The 15,760-nt window shown below is 34.2% G+C and overlaps 2 protein-coding genes across 6 annotated transcripts; both read left to right on the forward strand.

Moving 5' to 3' along the window:
- Positions 1-514: 514 nt before the first annotated feature.
- LOC100258327 (protein NPGR2) lies at positions 515-7,264 on the forward strand. 5 transcript variants are annotated; one of them, XM_059737974.1, is made up of 7 exons: positions 1,128-1,180; positions 1,275-1,542; positions 1,767-2,047; positions 3,033-3,285; positions 4,316-5,532; positions 6,387-6,540; positions 6,789-7,264. In XM_059737974.1, exons 3-7 carry the CDS (start codon positions 1,790-1,792, stop codon positions 7,103-7,105), a joined length of 2,199 nt encoding a protein of 732 aa, XP_059593957.1. In that variant the 5' UTR covers positions 1,128-1,180; positions 1,275-1,542; positions 1,767-1,789; the 3' UTR covers positions 7,106-7,264. The 5 variants fall into 5 exon arrangements, with proteins under 5 accessions (XP_010652392.1, XP_002275620.1, XP_010652393.1 ...); XM_010654090.3 differs by lacking the exons at positions 1,128-1,180; positions 1,275-1,542 and adding an exon at positions 515-637; XM_002275584.4 differs by lacking the exons at positions 1,128-1,180; positions 1,275-1,542 and adding an exon at positions 566-1,064.
- A 5,640-nt stretch (positions 7,265-12,904) lies between these two features.
- Positions 12,905-14,381, forward strand: LOC100258309 (transcription termination factor MTERF15, mitochondrial). The gene has a single exon (XM_002271862.4). It carries the CDS (start codon positions 12,995-12,997, stop codon positions 14,231-14,233), a length of 1,239 nt encoding a protein of 412 aa, XP_002271898.1. The 5' UTR covers positions 12,905-12,994; the 3' UTR covers positions 14,234-14,381.
- The last annotated feature ends 1,379 nt before the right edge of the window (positions 14,382-15,760 follow it).

A 15,760-nucleotide genomic window follows, 5' to 3' on the forward strand; every position in this document is an offset into this window, starting at 1 on the left:
GTTTTTGTTGTTTTTTTAGAGTTGTTTTAACAAATAATTATATAAACATGAATAATGATTAAAAATAAAGGATCAGATATAAAATTATTTTTAAAATATATTTTTAAATATTAAAAATATTTCAGGTTTTTAAATAGATTTTTATTTTATAAAATATTAAAAAATAGTTTTTAAAAATCATTTTCGTAGAATTGTTTTAAATAATAATTATCAAGCATATCATAGATTTTTTGTTTTAAAGAAAAAAAAATCATCTTTTATAACTTATAATTTATAGGATGCTAGGAGCATTACTCAAAGGTCCAACTTTAAAGGTGCTTGTACTTTGAATATAATTTGCTTTACTTCTTTATGTTTTTTAGGAAATAAAAAGACAAAAAAATATAATAAATTTTTTAAAAATAAAATATTTTAAAGATACAATTCCCACAAATAAAATTTTAAATCTCATAAAAAATTTAAAAATAATTTGTCCAAGCCACCCTAAATAACTGAAAATTAAAAATTGGGGAGCATCTCTTATATGATCATCTGCATTGACTACCAGATTTGGTTGACAAGGCTTCAAAGGTTGAAGCGCATCACAAACTGCACAAAATCAATCTCCACGTGGCAGAAATTTAGCCTCATCATGCTGGTAAATTCCTAGTAGAATCCAAACAGAACTGAATTTTCTGTCTCAAATTCCACCATGTTCCATTCTTTGTTTTTATTTGAAAGTTTCAATTGGAAGTATGCCCTCTGTTTTTCATTTTTATTCGCCATTTTCTGAGCAAACACCACAGAACGGAGGATGTAAAATTCAGAGATGTGTTACATTTTCCTTTTTACATTCAATGCACAATAAAGTTTTCCACCATTAATCAAAGAGAAAAGAGAAAGAGAAAGAGAAAGAGAAAATAGAATAGAAAAGGAAAAGAAAAAGAAAAGAGGGGAGAGGTTCTTGAAGCTTTGGATGATCAAAGGATTCAAAGGGAAGATTTGATTCGAGGGTTTGAACATATGGGCTCTGTTGAGGATGCCTTGTGGGCTCTTCTTTCCTGCTTTTCTTTTTGGAAAAGAAGGTACTGTCCTGTTGATTGGCAATTTATGTTTGGTCGCTGTGATGGGTCTGTCTCAAATTTCTATCACTTTCTAGGGTTTTGAAGCTTGTGAATCTTGGGTGAATTTGAGTTCACAGGTTGCTGAATTTTTGTTATTGTTCCCAATTGTTTGGTGGGTTGTGTTGGGATTATGAGATAGTCTATCTGATGGTTTATATGTGTTAATGTCAGTTTCAGGGTTGAAATTGGGTGATAATGGTGGATTTCTGAAGTGGGGTTCCAGAAATAATAATGGTTTTTTTGGTTTTGGTTGGTTAGTTTTGAATTTTGAATTCTGAATTTAGGGTTTTTGTTTTAAACACTGGTAGAACCAGTTTTGTTTTCATTTTCCATTTCTTTATGCTTCTCCTTCTTCATGTGAATTTAAATTCGTATCTGTTTTCCTCAGTTGGAGTTCAACTCCTATTGGTTTAAACTACCATTTGGGTCTGATCAGTTGGTAATTTCAGCTCATAAAACTCTACACAAACTATTGAATTTTTTCTGTTTTAGAATTGTTTTGATTGGTAATAAGTTGATTTTTTTTTTTTTTTTTCAGAATTGTTTTGATTGCTAAATATTGTGCAGTCATGATTTAAGAACACACCACAAGTGAACTTGTATACAGGGCTATTTTTATAACTTACACAGAGGTTTTGACTTTGTTATTGGTGGTGGTTGAAGGATTTCAAGGGTGGTGAAACAGTATGAGGAGTAAGAAGAACCGGCTCAAGGAGCGGAGGGGTGGTATAAGACGGAGGGTGGAGAAGATAATGAAGTGCCTCTGCTCTGGAGAGGAATTAAGAGCAGATAAAATGATTCCTTTGTCTGAAATCCTTGCAACCAACGATTATTCAGCAAGTGGCAGTTCTTCTCGAGCTGCTGAGCTTGAGCAGAAGCAAGATATCGGTAATATTGAAGAAGCTGAATCATCTCTCCGTGAGAGTGGTTGTTTAAACTACGAGGTTGGTTTCTCCAACTAGGACATTAAAGCTTTGATATGTCCTATCGGTCTTTCTTTCTTTCTTTCCCTTTTTTTTTTTCCAGCTATGTGGACAGTAGTTTTATTCTAGCTAGGCTCCTTTTGGATCGTGGAAACACTAGAGGAAGGGAAGAAGATAGGAAAGGATCTTAAATTCTCTTGTTTGGTTTGTCATGAAAGATAAATAGGAAAATGAAATAGAACCTAGACCTTTTTTAGTTCTCTATTTTTATTTTTTAATGCAAAAGAGGAATAAAAATGGAGAACGATGGTAGAAAAAAGTTTATTGAGTTTAGCTTATTTTTTTATTTTTTCACATACTTTCCCTGATCCCATACTAGTAGTGCATTTACTTCCTTATCTTTATTATTAGAATTCAGATGAACTCAAATGGGAACTTAATTACTGAAAAAAAATGGGGAATCTATTCTTAGGTTTTTTCTGGCATTTTTATGGGAGCTTTTCTTATGATTAAGAATCTTAATAACTGAGATATAAGCCTAGATGAAACCTTGAAATTCAGTATAGAAGTGAATGATGAAAATACTCAACCAGCTACTTTTTTGGCTATTTATGTGGTAATATCTTCTGTTAGAACATATGCTATCATACCCTCTTTATTCTCTTTTTATCCTTGTAGTGTGTGTTCGACCTGGACAAAATTGTTTTCTACTCGTGCAGTCATTAGTATTCTTTGCAGAGTAGCACCATTTTCACCAACCTTTTTAAATGTTAAGTTTTGCATTACCTTTAACTTCTAAAATATTAGTTCTTTTTTTATTCTGTCATTTCTTGTTTTCCCATTTATCTGTCTTAACATCCTTGTTTCAACCATGCTCATGTCATTGATATGCTTCTGAACTGAAAGCCTAATAAATAGAACATGACAATAATGAATATAATTTTTTTACTGTGGATTTTCATGGGGTTTTCTGAATATCTGAGATTAATATGTCTGCAATTTTCAGGAAGCAAGAGCATTGTTAGGGAGATACGAATATCAAAAAGGGAACATAGAAGCTGCTCTGCATGTATTTGAAGGAATAGATATTGCTGCAGTGACTCCCAAGATGAAACTCACCCTCGCTAAGAGAGGAGAACGTCGTAGGAGACGCTCTCAAAGTGATGCTGCCCCACCTATGTCCATACATGCTGTTAGTTTACTCTTGGAAGCAATCTTTCTTAAAGCAAAGTCATTGCAGGGTCTTGGAAGGTTTAAAGGTAATGTCACTGGTGCTGATTCACCAATTGGCTCCCTTCTCTGATTTAACTTATATTTGCTTTACTTTATGTTTTCTATACACTATTAATGGAATTCGTTCTTGGTTTATTTGCATATTTACTGTCATGAAGGTCCTTTAATGCTCCTCCATTATTATTTTTTGAGACATGATAATCCTGTTTGAATTAAAATAAAATTGCTCATGCTAAGCTGCTGGAACGTCTTCCCCTTCTCTCTCTCTCTCTCTCTCTCTCTCTCTCTTATTAATCATTTTAAAAAATTGTTGCATTTGTTGTGACAGGTATTGATAATATGCAAGATGTGGTTATTATAAAATATGAAACACAAAGTTGCTGGTTTATTTGAAAGAGCAACTGCTTGAGCATCTTGCTATTAAAAAGATTATAAAATTAATAAACTCTTTGTTAAGTGTCCACTTGGATATGCTTCCTGTTTTTTGTTTTTGAATACAAAAAGTAACAAGAACTTTATTTGAGAAGTGGAAAGTCTCACATAAAAATAATGGACTAAGCCTATGTCTTTAAAAATCATTTTTAAAATTCTAAAAAATTTAGATAGTAAAATTCTTTTAATGCCTCAATTTTCTTGGAACAGTTTTTAAAACCATTAGCTTTTTAATGTAAGTCTCTAAGAGTTATTCTATTTTATATAGAAGTTACTACTATTTTATATCTTTAAAAGTAGAAAACAGGAAGTGTATCCAATTGGACACTAAATACGATGCCATTTTCTGAACTCTTGTTAGTGAAGGATGTCTAGGCATGTATCCTGTTTATAAATCTAGTACACACACACACATACATGTGCATGCTTATCAAACAGTTTATGGAAGTCTTGGTCAGTTGTTTCTTTATTTCAATTTGTCTTTTACTCAATGTTTTCAGCAAAAAATCAGATTCTTTCTCTCTCTCATATATATGTTTTCATGATGTGGAAAAAAGATTTCAAGTGATGCACAGCAGTTAAAATGACCCTGATGTGGGCTAATATATCTTCCAAATCTTGCAGAAGCTGCTCAATCATGCAACGTTATTCTGGACATTGTTGAATCTTCATTACCAGAAGGCTTGCATGTAAACTTTGGTTCTGACTGTAAATTGCAGGAGACTTTAAATAAGGCCATTGAGTTGCTTCCAGAATTATGGAAACTTGCTGATTCTCCTCATGAAGCAATTTTGTCATACCGACGAGCCCTTCTACATGCTTGGAACATTGATGTGGAAACTAATGCAAAAATCCAAAAAGAGTTTGCTATTTTTCTTCTATACAGTGGAGGTGAAGCAAGCCCCCCGGAGCTCCGTTCCCAAATGGATAGTTCATTTGTACCTAGAAACAACATAGAAGAGGCTATTCTTCTATTAATAATTCTATTAAGAAAAATTTCTCTTGAAAAAATTGAGTGGGACCCATCAATCTTGGATCACCTCTCCTATGCTCTGTCTCTGTCAGGGGGACTAAGGGCTTTAGCCAATCAAGTAGAAGAATTGCTTCCTGGGACCATGAATCGAAAAGAAAGGTATCACACTCTAGCACTCTGTTATTATGGAGATGGTGATAGCTTGACTGCTTTGAATTTGTTGAAGAAACTATTGAGTAATGCGGAGAATCCAAACTATCTTCCAGCTTTATTAATGGCTTCAAAGATTTGTGGGGAAAACCCAAATTTTGCAGAAGAAGGGATCAGCTTTGCCCGCAGAGCCCTGCAAAGCTTGCAGGGAGGGTGTGAAGAGATGGGAAGTGTTGCCAACTGTTTATTGGGTATTTCACTTTCTGCACATTCCAAATCAGTTGTGGCTGACTCTGAGAGGGTTTCAAGACAAGCTGAGGCACTTCATGCCCTGGAAACAGCTGGGCGAATGATTAAAGTAAGAGATCCCAAAGTTGTTTACCATCTCAGCCTAGAAAATGCTGAGCAGAGGAAGTTGGATGCTGCACTTTATTATGCAAAGTACTTCATAAAACTTGAAGGTGGGTCTTCAGTTAAAGGATGGTTATTGTTGACTCGGATATTATCAGCTCAAAAACGGTTCAAGGATGCTGAAGCTGTCATTAATGCTGCCATTGATCAGACTGGCAAATGGGATCAGGGAGAATTGTTAAGAACTAAAGCTAAACTCCAAATTGCACGTGGACGGTTAAAGCAAGCAGTTGAGACATATACTCATCTTCTTGCTGTTCTTCAGGTTCAGAGAAAAAGCTTTGGGTCTGGGAATAAGTTTCTCAAGGTCTGTTGATTGATAAGTTTTCCTTCTATAAGCTGAATATACTATTTATATCTGATCAAACCCATCAATCACAATGATTTACAAATGGTTCTCCCATCATTTTTAACCCACTGATCTCTGCCTTTTCCATTGTCCTTCCAGTTCAATGCACTCTTGCTTGAGAAGCCAAATTGAGTAGAATTTTGAAAATTTTTCCATGTGTTTTTCTGAAGTAGTTCCTGGACATGGTTCTGGAAATGCATCCTGTTTGCATGTTCGTGTTGCCATTAATGTCAAACCAGTGCATTACCATATAGTACTATGTATAGTTGAGCTCTGTTTTGGCCTGTGGGTAGAATTTTCTGAAATTACATTGGCCCCACTTTGAATCCACTTAAGCATTTGTCCCTTTCATGTTTCTTTCACCCCTAGGATTTTTTCTGTGATAATCCCTTTAGTCTGAGACAAACCCAAGGGCCTACATCTTATTGATGATCTGGGAACAATTTCCAAGAAAGAAGCTCTTTTTGTTTTTTTCTTTTCTTTTTCTCTTTTTGGATTGTGAGTGTGTATAGTGATGGGGAGAGGGTTTCGGATGTAGGTAGATGTGGAAGTCATTTTCTTCACCATATGACAACTAAAACAATTTGTTTACTGTTAAGTGGGAATGGAAGCCACTTTCCAGAATTCTAATGGAGGCAAATTATCTGTCTTCCTTTTCTCCAATCAAGAATATGTGGACAATTCCAGAACTATGCTCTGAATTCACTTGTCCCTTACCAAACACGGCATTCATTTTTGTATTTTACTGGGAAATCTTGTTCTGAGACAAATAGTTGTTGCAACTACTTATCTTTTTGCATCATCTGTCACAGGGCAGTGGATATCCTGATAGAAGTTTGGAATTGGATGCATGGCATGATCTGGCTTATTTATACATAAGCTTGTCACGGTGGCATGAGGCTGAGATCTGTCTTTCCAAATCCCGGGCCATCAGTCCTTATTCTGCTGCTAGATGTCATGCAATGGGTATGCCGATATTTTGATCACTTCATAGTATATTCTTCTCTCCCATCACTCATCATTGTTAAAAACTGTACTAGTACTAACCATTCACTATCAGTCATTGTTTTAAGTTGATGAAGGTTTAGTTAAATTTTCTCCATGGCTTGAATCTTTTCTTCTTTCGAATTTTTGTATTCCTTTTTTGCTTTTTGGCTAGTACTGCTGCATTGAGAGTCCAAATGAAGGAATTCATAATATGGTAATTTTGACAGGTTTACTTTATGAAAAGCAAGGCCTCCACAAAGAAGCTCTAAAAGCCTTTGCAAATGGTTTAGATATTGAACCCACCCACATACCCTGCCTGATCTCCATTGCCGTGGTTCTCAGGCACCTCGGCACCCAATCAGATGCAGTTGTTAGAAGCTTTCTGACACAAGCACTGCAGCTTGACAGAATGAACCCTTCTGCATGGTATAATCTTGGCCTGGTTTACAAAGCCCAGGGTGCTGCATCATTACAAGAAGCTGCTGAATGTTTCGAGGCTGCAGCCCTTCTTGAAGAGTCGACACCAGTTGAGCCCTTCAGATGAGTAGCTCTACACGCACCCTTTGGCTGTAGAGCTGTAAGCCATCAAATTTATGCTTGAATACATCTCCCTCTTTCCCACATAGGTATTTTTACACACTCTTCACATATTGTAATTTGACAAAGAAAAGCAATAAAAGGACAAGTTTTGTTTTCTGATTCAGTTTTGTAGATCATCGATAAAATGGGTACAAGAAACTGCAACTTGTAGATCACATAACTTTATATTGTGATTCATCCTTGTGCTTGTAGGATGATCAACGCCTTTCATACTATTGCCTGCCTCATACAAAATCAATTATTCCTTCAAGACTATGGAGGAAGGTGACAGTTCACCATTCTAACACAATTTCAGGGGGATGTAATGGATATATGGCTTTTCTAGAGATACCGAACCTGAGCCTGTTGCGAATGCTCATGTTTGACTTTTGAGAAGATAATAAAATAATTCAGTATGCAAAATACTTCAACTTCTATCCAAATCCAAATAAATTAAATTAGAAAAAAAACTACTCCAAATGAGGGCATTCTAACCAACACATGAAAGGAAGAAAACCAAAACAATGTTGTGCAAATGACAGAAACGGAGGAACTGAAACGGCGTCATTGAGAGAGAGAGAATCTGATTACTTCATAGACGTATGCTGAGTGGAAGAAGCTTCTCTGCTCTTCAAGCATCCCAGCATTCACTGTGAGTTCATTCCTTTTTGTCTTTTTACATGATTCGTCCTTGAACCATGTTCATCCCTTTCACCTGTAGAAGGCTCTCATTTTCGCCCCGCAGCGTCTGCTTCTTCTCCTTATCATCCAAAGCAGAAGATGATAAACAATACTATTTCGCAGTATCTTACCTCATAAATTCATGTGGGTTGTCCCCAGAATCTGCTATATCTGCTTCCGGGAAGCTACACTCTAAAACCCCTGAAAGGCCCGATTCTGTCCTCACCCTTTTCAGAGACTATGGAATCACCAGTACCCATATTCCCGAACTCCTGAAAGTGTATCCAACTTTGCTTCGGTTGATCCTGAGAAAACCCTTTTGCCCAAACTCGAGTTTTTCCATTCCAATAGGTTTTCAAAGGCCGGCCTTGGGAAGATCTTCTCTTGTTGTCCAATGATCTTGTCTCGAAGCTTGGACAAGCAGACTATTCCTTGTTATAATTTCTTCAAGAGCATTATAAAAGGTCGTGATAAAATATCAGAATCACATTCCTCAGTTGTTAAATCTGTATAAGGGTGAAGTGGGGGTTCTAGAACTAGCCTTTGCATCTGAGGAGACATGTGGAATCAAACAGTTGTAGGATAGCATGTCAACCTTCCTTTCTTTTTTGTGTTTGGCTGTTGTGTTATGTTTTCTCAGATTCAATTCCATTTTCATTGTTTTGAGCAAAAACAATACATTTGCTTCTACCAGATTCTGCTGGGGGTCCTTTGATTTACCAGTTTTTGATTGCTTTCTGCCTTTGATCTGTTCAAGAACATAATGTAGGATGTCTTTTCGGTTCATGGCAATATAGATTCAGCTTATGTCTATATTTTGCACGTGGTGTCTGGAACCTGATCACTAGTTCCAGGTCGAGGTGACCAGGAATACCTGTACCTCCATTTTGCATGTTCTTATAACTTCATATCAATGAATGGCTTGATTTTTATTTAAAAAAGAAAAAAAGTAAAGGGTTTTATGAGTTGTGTAGCATCCTTCTACCCTAAACTCGAAGTTGCCTACTGGGGAGGAAATGGTGCAGTTTTGTTTCAACATCCTTAAGGCCATGTTTGGTGCCGGAGTGTTTGAGAAAAAATGTGAAGAAAAGAAAATAGAAAGGAAAGTAAAAGGAATAAAAAAAATATATTTTAAAGTCAATAAATTATTTTTACATCCTATTTTAAATTTATTTAACTTTTCAATATAAAAATAAAATAATTTAAAAATATATAAGTTTCTTACTAATTTTAATTATATTTGATTTTCTTTCATATTTTTTTATGGTAAAACCAAATAAGATCATTTTTTTTAAACATTTTTTTCTTCTTCTCTTAGTACTTTATGCAAACCAAATATAATCTATATGTATTTTTGTGTTACATAGTCCTTTTTTTCATTGTATTTGCATCAAGGTTAGCAGCATGATGCTAAAGCATACCATAAGACCCTAGTTATGGACTTAACTTTTATTTTGAGTTTAATTTGATATTAGATGAAAATAATGCATGTTGCAAGAACCATTTTAATCCATAGTAGAGTAAAAGGTTAAATATATATGTAAATGAGAGATTCAAGGCTTGTGGAACACGAGGAGACCTAGGCAAGGACAAAATAAATAGGCATGAAAGATGAGTACCAAATGTTATAGATAGAGTTAGAGAACAAACAAACATGAGAAAAGAAGGTTGGAGGCTATAGCTCGGAGATCAAAATGGAATTTGAAATACAAAATCTTGCTGTAACACATACCTTGACTTTGAGGTGAACTCTAGAGCACTTTTGAGATAATTTTGGGGTAAGTTATGTACTATTTCCAAGCCCAAGAAGTCAGGAGTTTAATGCTTCAAATAGTTTTCAAATTGTTTGTGAAATAAGGAAGTTATGACTTATTAAAGTTAATTAAGAAATCATATGTTGAATTCAAATCCAATTTGAATTCATCCATTGCCAATTCAAGCTCGAACCTCTTCCATTTTGAATTTGTCATTTTGGCACTCCACCAATCTTGATGGGCTAGGATCACTCAAAACTCATATTATTTTTTTTTTTATTATTTTGAAATATTTTATGTTATTTTTTAAATAAGTGGCCAATTAAATGATGCCACATGTGTCATTTAAGGTTAGTTTATATATATATATTAGAAATATAGGTTAATTCAAACTTATGATAATCACCCTATAAGGGGTGAATAGGGTGATGATCTCTTTTTGCAAATTTAAACTATGTGAATGTAAAAGACACGTATATGCAATATATAATAAAACAATGTAAAGACAATTGCATATAAAGTAAAGGAGTAGGGAAGAGAAAATGCAAACATTAGATTTTTACAATGGTTTGGTGCAACCCGGCCTATTTCCACTCTCCTCTATCTTCAATCCCAAGTTTGAGGTTCCACTAATTCAAGGCTTCCAAATCAAACCTTCAAGCAATACAATTGGATTATGATTTCAATCTATCATCTTGGACTTTTGACTCTAAGCACCCTTTACACTTCTTAAGAAATACCCCACTCTTGAACAACCCTTCAAGTGATACTCCACACTTGAGAATCCCTAAGTGATACCTCACACTTAGATTCTTCCTCTAAAAGATATACAAATAATTTCACAAACTCTTAGTACAAAACTTTAGGCTCAAATGATACAAGTAAACTAGGATTGAATAGTGCACAAAAAAAAAATACTCTCCCAAGGCTCAAATATATTCAAGAAAGTTTTAGGAAGGTTAAACTCATAAAACAATGAAGATTGAAGCCTTTTTATAGAAGAAAACGACCAAACTAGTTGTTAAGGGTTCGACTAGTTGAGCTGGGGGTCAACCAGTTGACTAGCCGTTAGTATTTAATGCTTGATAGGTGACCGTTGGACCTCGACCGCCCCTTGACCAGACCTCAATCAGTTGAGGTGCGGGTCGACCGGTTCCTTATCCGGTTCAACCGGTTGAGCCGTTTTTGGCTCAACAACCAACCTTTTCAACTTAAAACCTTTTAAACAAGTTTGGAAAACATTTGATACAAGGTTTTAGTTGAAAACATGAAATCGTCCAATTTAAAATATTTAAAACAAAATAACTCTTGGATGATTTTGGTGCATAAGTAAAGAATGTAATGCATGAAAATCGTAGTGCACCAACAACCTTACAAATAGATATTATGAAGCTTGGGTATTGAAAAACACTTCTTTTTGAGGTTTTCTTCTTCTTAATGATTTATCTTTAACTTGATTTGTCTTTGTGATTGTCATTTTGGAAATCATCTTGCTTAATCACATTTGAAATATAATAATTAGTTCTAAACCTTATTTTGTTATCACAAAAATCGAGATTAACCAAACCTTGGTTTCACAATATATATATATATATATATATATATATATATATATATATATATATTATATTATATAAATTTTAGTTTTCTTTCTTTTCTTTAACAAAATGAAACTCTAGCAATGTTCAATTTTATGAAAAAAGAACTAAAATTTTAGTCTTTTGACATATATATTGTTAGCTCACCATTGAGAAACAAGTTTTGAATGAGGTATGAAATTATGATTTAAAATTTAAGTATGATATAAACTTTAGCGTGAAATTATTTCAAAGCTATTAACATTTCTAAATATATGAATATGAGAAGAATTAATAAGATAATTTTAAAATGTTAAATATTAATATTAACATAAAATATCAAATAATATACTTAAAGGTTTAAATTAAGTTATTAAATCATATTAAGTTAGCAAGGTGATCTACCAAACGCCTTCTAAGACTTATACTTAATAACCAACCATACTATATAGATATGACAATCTTTGGCATGATTTCCAAATAAATTCGAAAGTGACATGAAATTAGAGTGTTTAGATTGAGGTTATCCTTATTTTTATAACTTAATTAAACGAGCTAATTTATAATTCATTTAAATTTAAAGTTTTGAATATGTTAAAACAAGTCTTAATTATGTTGGGTAGGAAATAACCGAATTTAGATTAAATGGATTATTTGTGGCAATATAATCTATTTTTTCCTCTTTATTAAATGAAATTTACATGTTTTAATTGACATGATTATTAGATAATGGACTAAATATTATGATTTTTTATTTTATTTTTCCAAGACATGAATCAAATATTACACAACAAGTTTGTTTGGTTATATTTACTTCTCGAAAAGTTTGAAGGAAAGGAAAAAGTATATCAAGGAAAATAATTTTTTCTTATCTGACTTTCCAAAAAATGAGAAAAAAACAAATAAAAGTAAAAATTAATTAAAAATGAATGTATTTTTAAATTATTTAATTTTTATATAAAAACAATTCAAACATATAAAAATAATTTATTACTTTAAATTTATTTTTTCTATCTTCTCTCTATTTTTTCATACATTTGAAAATCATTGTGACATCCCATATCAGATAGGGAGAAAGTTCCTAACGCTATATAAGTATGAACTCTTCGTAACCCTGTAGACGCGTTTTAAATTCAAACCCATTTGGGTTCAAAGCAGACAATATCTATACAGTTGGGAGCGGACCGTTACAAATGGTATCAAAGTCAATTTCCGACTTCAGTGTGGGATTTGTTTGGCCCCATAAGAGTGTTTGTCTGTTTGGCCCCACAATCCTGTAGGACACAAAGAGGACATTGTGTCTGCATGGGGGTGTTTGTGATATCCATCCTACATCGGATAGGGGGGAAAGTTTCTGATGCTACATAAGTATGAATTCCTTGTAACCTTATAGATGCGTTTTAAAACCATGAAGACCCCTTTGAGTCCAAATCGGACAATATTTACGATTAGGAGCGAGTCGTTATAATCATAATCATTTTAAAGGCATATCACATGTTCATTTTTATATAAAATGTGAGAATTTTTTGGTACTTAGCTTAAAAGATAATAATTTTTTGAACATTTTTTTTTTAAATTAAGGTATTCAACATTTTTACTATCTTAAATTTTAAAAATAATTTTTAGGAACATAATGATAAAATAAGTTGATTTATCACTATTTTTTATTTTAAAGATGAAAAAATTAGTCAATTATTTAATTATTATTGCTGATGGACTGTCGTCATTTCTGGCTTTTTTATTTTTACTTTTTAAATATTGATTCAGACCGCCGGGGAAGTTCCATGGTAGCAAAGGGAAGGTTTCGAGAAGAAGGGTTTTATTTTGATATTGAGGTGGAAAATGATTATCCACTTCCGCCTTAGAGGTGTATCGTTTCTACTGTCCAATCCACCCCAAAATTGGAGGATTACTGTGAAAAGCTTTGCAACCCAACTCTCCCTTCTTCAACATGCTTCACTCTCATTCAGATTCTTCTCTTCATCGTCAACATCCCCATCCTCCCCAAATCCCAACCAATACTCTTTTACAGTGTCTTACCTCACCAACTCATGTGGGTTGTCCCCACAATCTGCTCTCTCCGCTTCCCAAAAGCTTCGCTTGGTAACCCCAGAAAGGCCCGACTCTGTCCTCACGCTCCTCAGAAACTATGGGATCACCGACGCTCAACTTCCCAAACTCCTAAGAGTATTTCCATCCTTGCTTTTGGCTGATCCTGAGAAAACCCTTTTGCCCAAACTCGAGTTTTTGCATTCTAAAGCTTTTACAAGGGCCGACCTTGGGAGGATCCTCTCTTCCTGTCCACTGATCTTGTCACGTAGCTTGGACAATCAGATTATCCCTTGCCATAATTTTTTAAAGAGCATTCTTCGTCTCGACAAAACGGTTGTTTCTGCATGCAAGCGCTCACCCCGGATTTTGCTTGAGAATGTGAAAAAGAATATCGTTCCAAAAATCACAGCCTTGCAAGAAATCGGAGTGCCTCAATCCTCTGTTGTGTTTTTGATAAAACATTATCCCTATGTAGTGCAGCTAAAGAACGATAAGTTTCACGAAATTGTGAAGGAGGTTATGGAAAGCGGATTCGACCCTCTGAAAATGGTATTCATTACCGCAATCCAAGTGTTTGCTGGAATGAGTAAATCAACTTGGGAACAGAAAATGGAGGTTTACAGGAGGTGGGGTTTGACCAATCATGAGATTATGTTGTTGTTTAGAGGTTTTCCCCTATGTATGAGTTTATCTGAGAATAAAATAATGAGCACAGTGGATTTCCTGGTTAATAAGATGGGTTGGAAGCTTAGCGCAATCATCAGAGTTCCAATCACTCTGGGTTACAGTTTGGAGAAGAGGATCATTCCGAGGTGTTCGGTTGGGAAAGTTCTGATATTGAAGGGGTTAGTAAAGAAGGATCTGAGTTTAGGTGCTTTTCTGAAGCTCACTGAGAAGAAATTTTTTGATAGGTTTGTGATCAAATATCAGAACCACATTCCTCAGTTGTTAAATCTATATAAGGGTGAAGTGGGGGTTCTAGAACTAGGCTTTGCATCAGAGGAGATATGTGGAATCAAACAGTTGTAGGATAGCACATCAACCTTCCTTTCTTTTCTGTGTTTGGCTGTTGTGTTGTTATGTTTCCTCAGATTCAATTCCATTTTCATTTGTTGTGAGCAAAGACAATATATTTGCTTCTACCAGCTTCAGCTGGGGGTCCTTTGATTTAACAGTTTTTGATTGCGTTCCACCTTTGAATCACACTAAGTTAACTCCTCATGAAAATATAGGCCTACTCCTCATGAGATTAACACCCCCCTAAAATATAGGCCTACTCTGAATCACACTAAGTTACAAAATAAGAGGTCTTACAAGAAGAAAGGATTATTAATATTTACTGCAACACTAAGATTAGAGATAGACCTATAAGCAGAGGTCTTGAGCTATGCAACATAGTATGTTAAGTAGATGTGGAGACTCTGAAAGATTTTCTAGGATCCAAGTTCCTATGAAAATGTAAAGGAATATCTTCATACTTAATCAGACCTTTATTCTAGAGGGTGAGGAGATCTTCTTTCTTTACCTAGATTTGTTTCATCCAAGGAGGTATGCTAGGAGAGTTTTTCTTATTTCTAAGCTTAATGTTAGTTTTTCTTCCTTTTCCTTTATTCAAGATTTGATTTTTAAGGAAGTTTGATTCTCTTACAAGTCTATTCAAATGAAATTGATACGTATCAAAAAGCTTACTATAACACCTATCTTGTGTATGTCTTGATTTCTTGCGGATTGAGTACTAGGGAGGTGTGCTAAAGGGAGCTACAACGTTAGGAGTTTCCTCTTGCCCTTAACAAAAATTGTTTCTCCCATGGTGGAAGTTTCAATCTTGTTACGTAGTTAAGACCTTTCTTATCTCCATAAGACTTTTAACTATCAATTATTTATTTTAAGATTTTAGTCTCAAGATTAAAGATATCATTTTTTGAAGAATCTACTTTTCTTTGTTGTTCAATCTCTTGAGTTAGAGCATTGTTTTTATCAAGAAGAGATTTATGCTTAGTCTTAAGAAATTGAATCTTTTCAAGATGGTTCAATTTTTTTTTTCATTTAACACATCAAGTTAGTTTTTTTTATTATTCATAAGCAATAGTAACTTTAACACAAGTATTTAATAAAAATTGATATTCTTCACACCAATTTTTAATTATGGATGGATTATCATTAAAGTCACTACTACCATCACTACAACTATCCTATTCAAAACCAATTGAAATAGTAAAGATAAGGTAGTCTTGTTGATCATACTTGTTGTCTTTAAGGGTTAATATGTCACTCCAAGTTGCACGCATAAACTTTTTAACATCTCTAGGGCTAGTGTAGTCGAATGACGTAGTCTTAGCCCGCCATAGTTATATCGTCCACCATTGTTATGTCACTCAACGATTTTTCCCTTAGAGGAGCCTTTTTCCCTTAGTGTAGTCAAAAGGGACTATGTAACAAAAATACATTTGAAGACATTGAAATAAAACTACATTGTTTCCTTCCCAATAGGCAACTTCTAGTGTAGGAAAGAAGAGGAACTCAACACAACTCAAAAAACCCTTGACTACTTTTTTT

Source organism: Vitis vinifera, chromosome 7, assembly GCF_030704535.1.
Source record: "Vitis vinifera cultivar Pinot Noir 40024 chromosome 7, ASM3070453v1".
In the NCBI taxonomy this organism is placed as follows: Eukaryota; Viridiplantae; Streptophyta; class Magnoliopsida; order Vitales; family Vitaceae; genus Vitis; species Vitis vinifera.

Bases quoted from the DNA above. Each gene is read 5' to 3' on its own strand.
- LOC100258309 (XM_002271862.4), top strand. From the start codon at position 12,995: ATGATTATCCACTTCCGCCTTAGAGGTGTATCGTTTCTACTGTCCAAT.
- LOC100258327 (XM_010654090.3), top strand. From the start codon at position 1,790: ATGAGGAGTAAGAAGAACCGGCTCAAGGAGCGGAGGGGTGGTATAAGA. The intron at 2,048-3,032 runs GTTGGTTTCTCC...TGCAATTTTCAG, and splicing joins GTGGTTGTTTAAACTACGAG to GAAGCAAGAGCATTGTTAGG. The intron at 5,533-6,386 runs GTCTGTTGATTG...CATCTGTCACAG, and splicing joins CTGGGAATAAGTTTCTCAAG to GGCAGTGGATATCCTGATAG.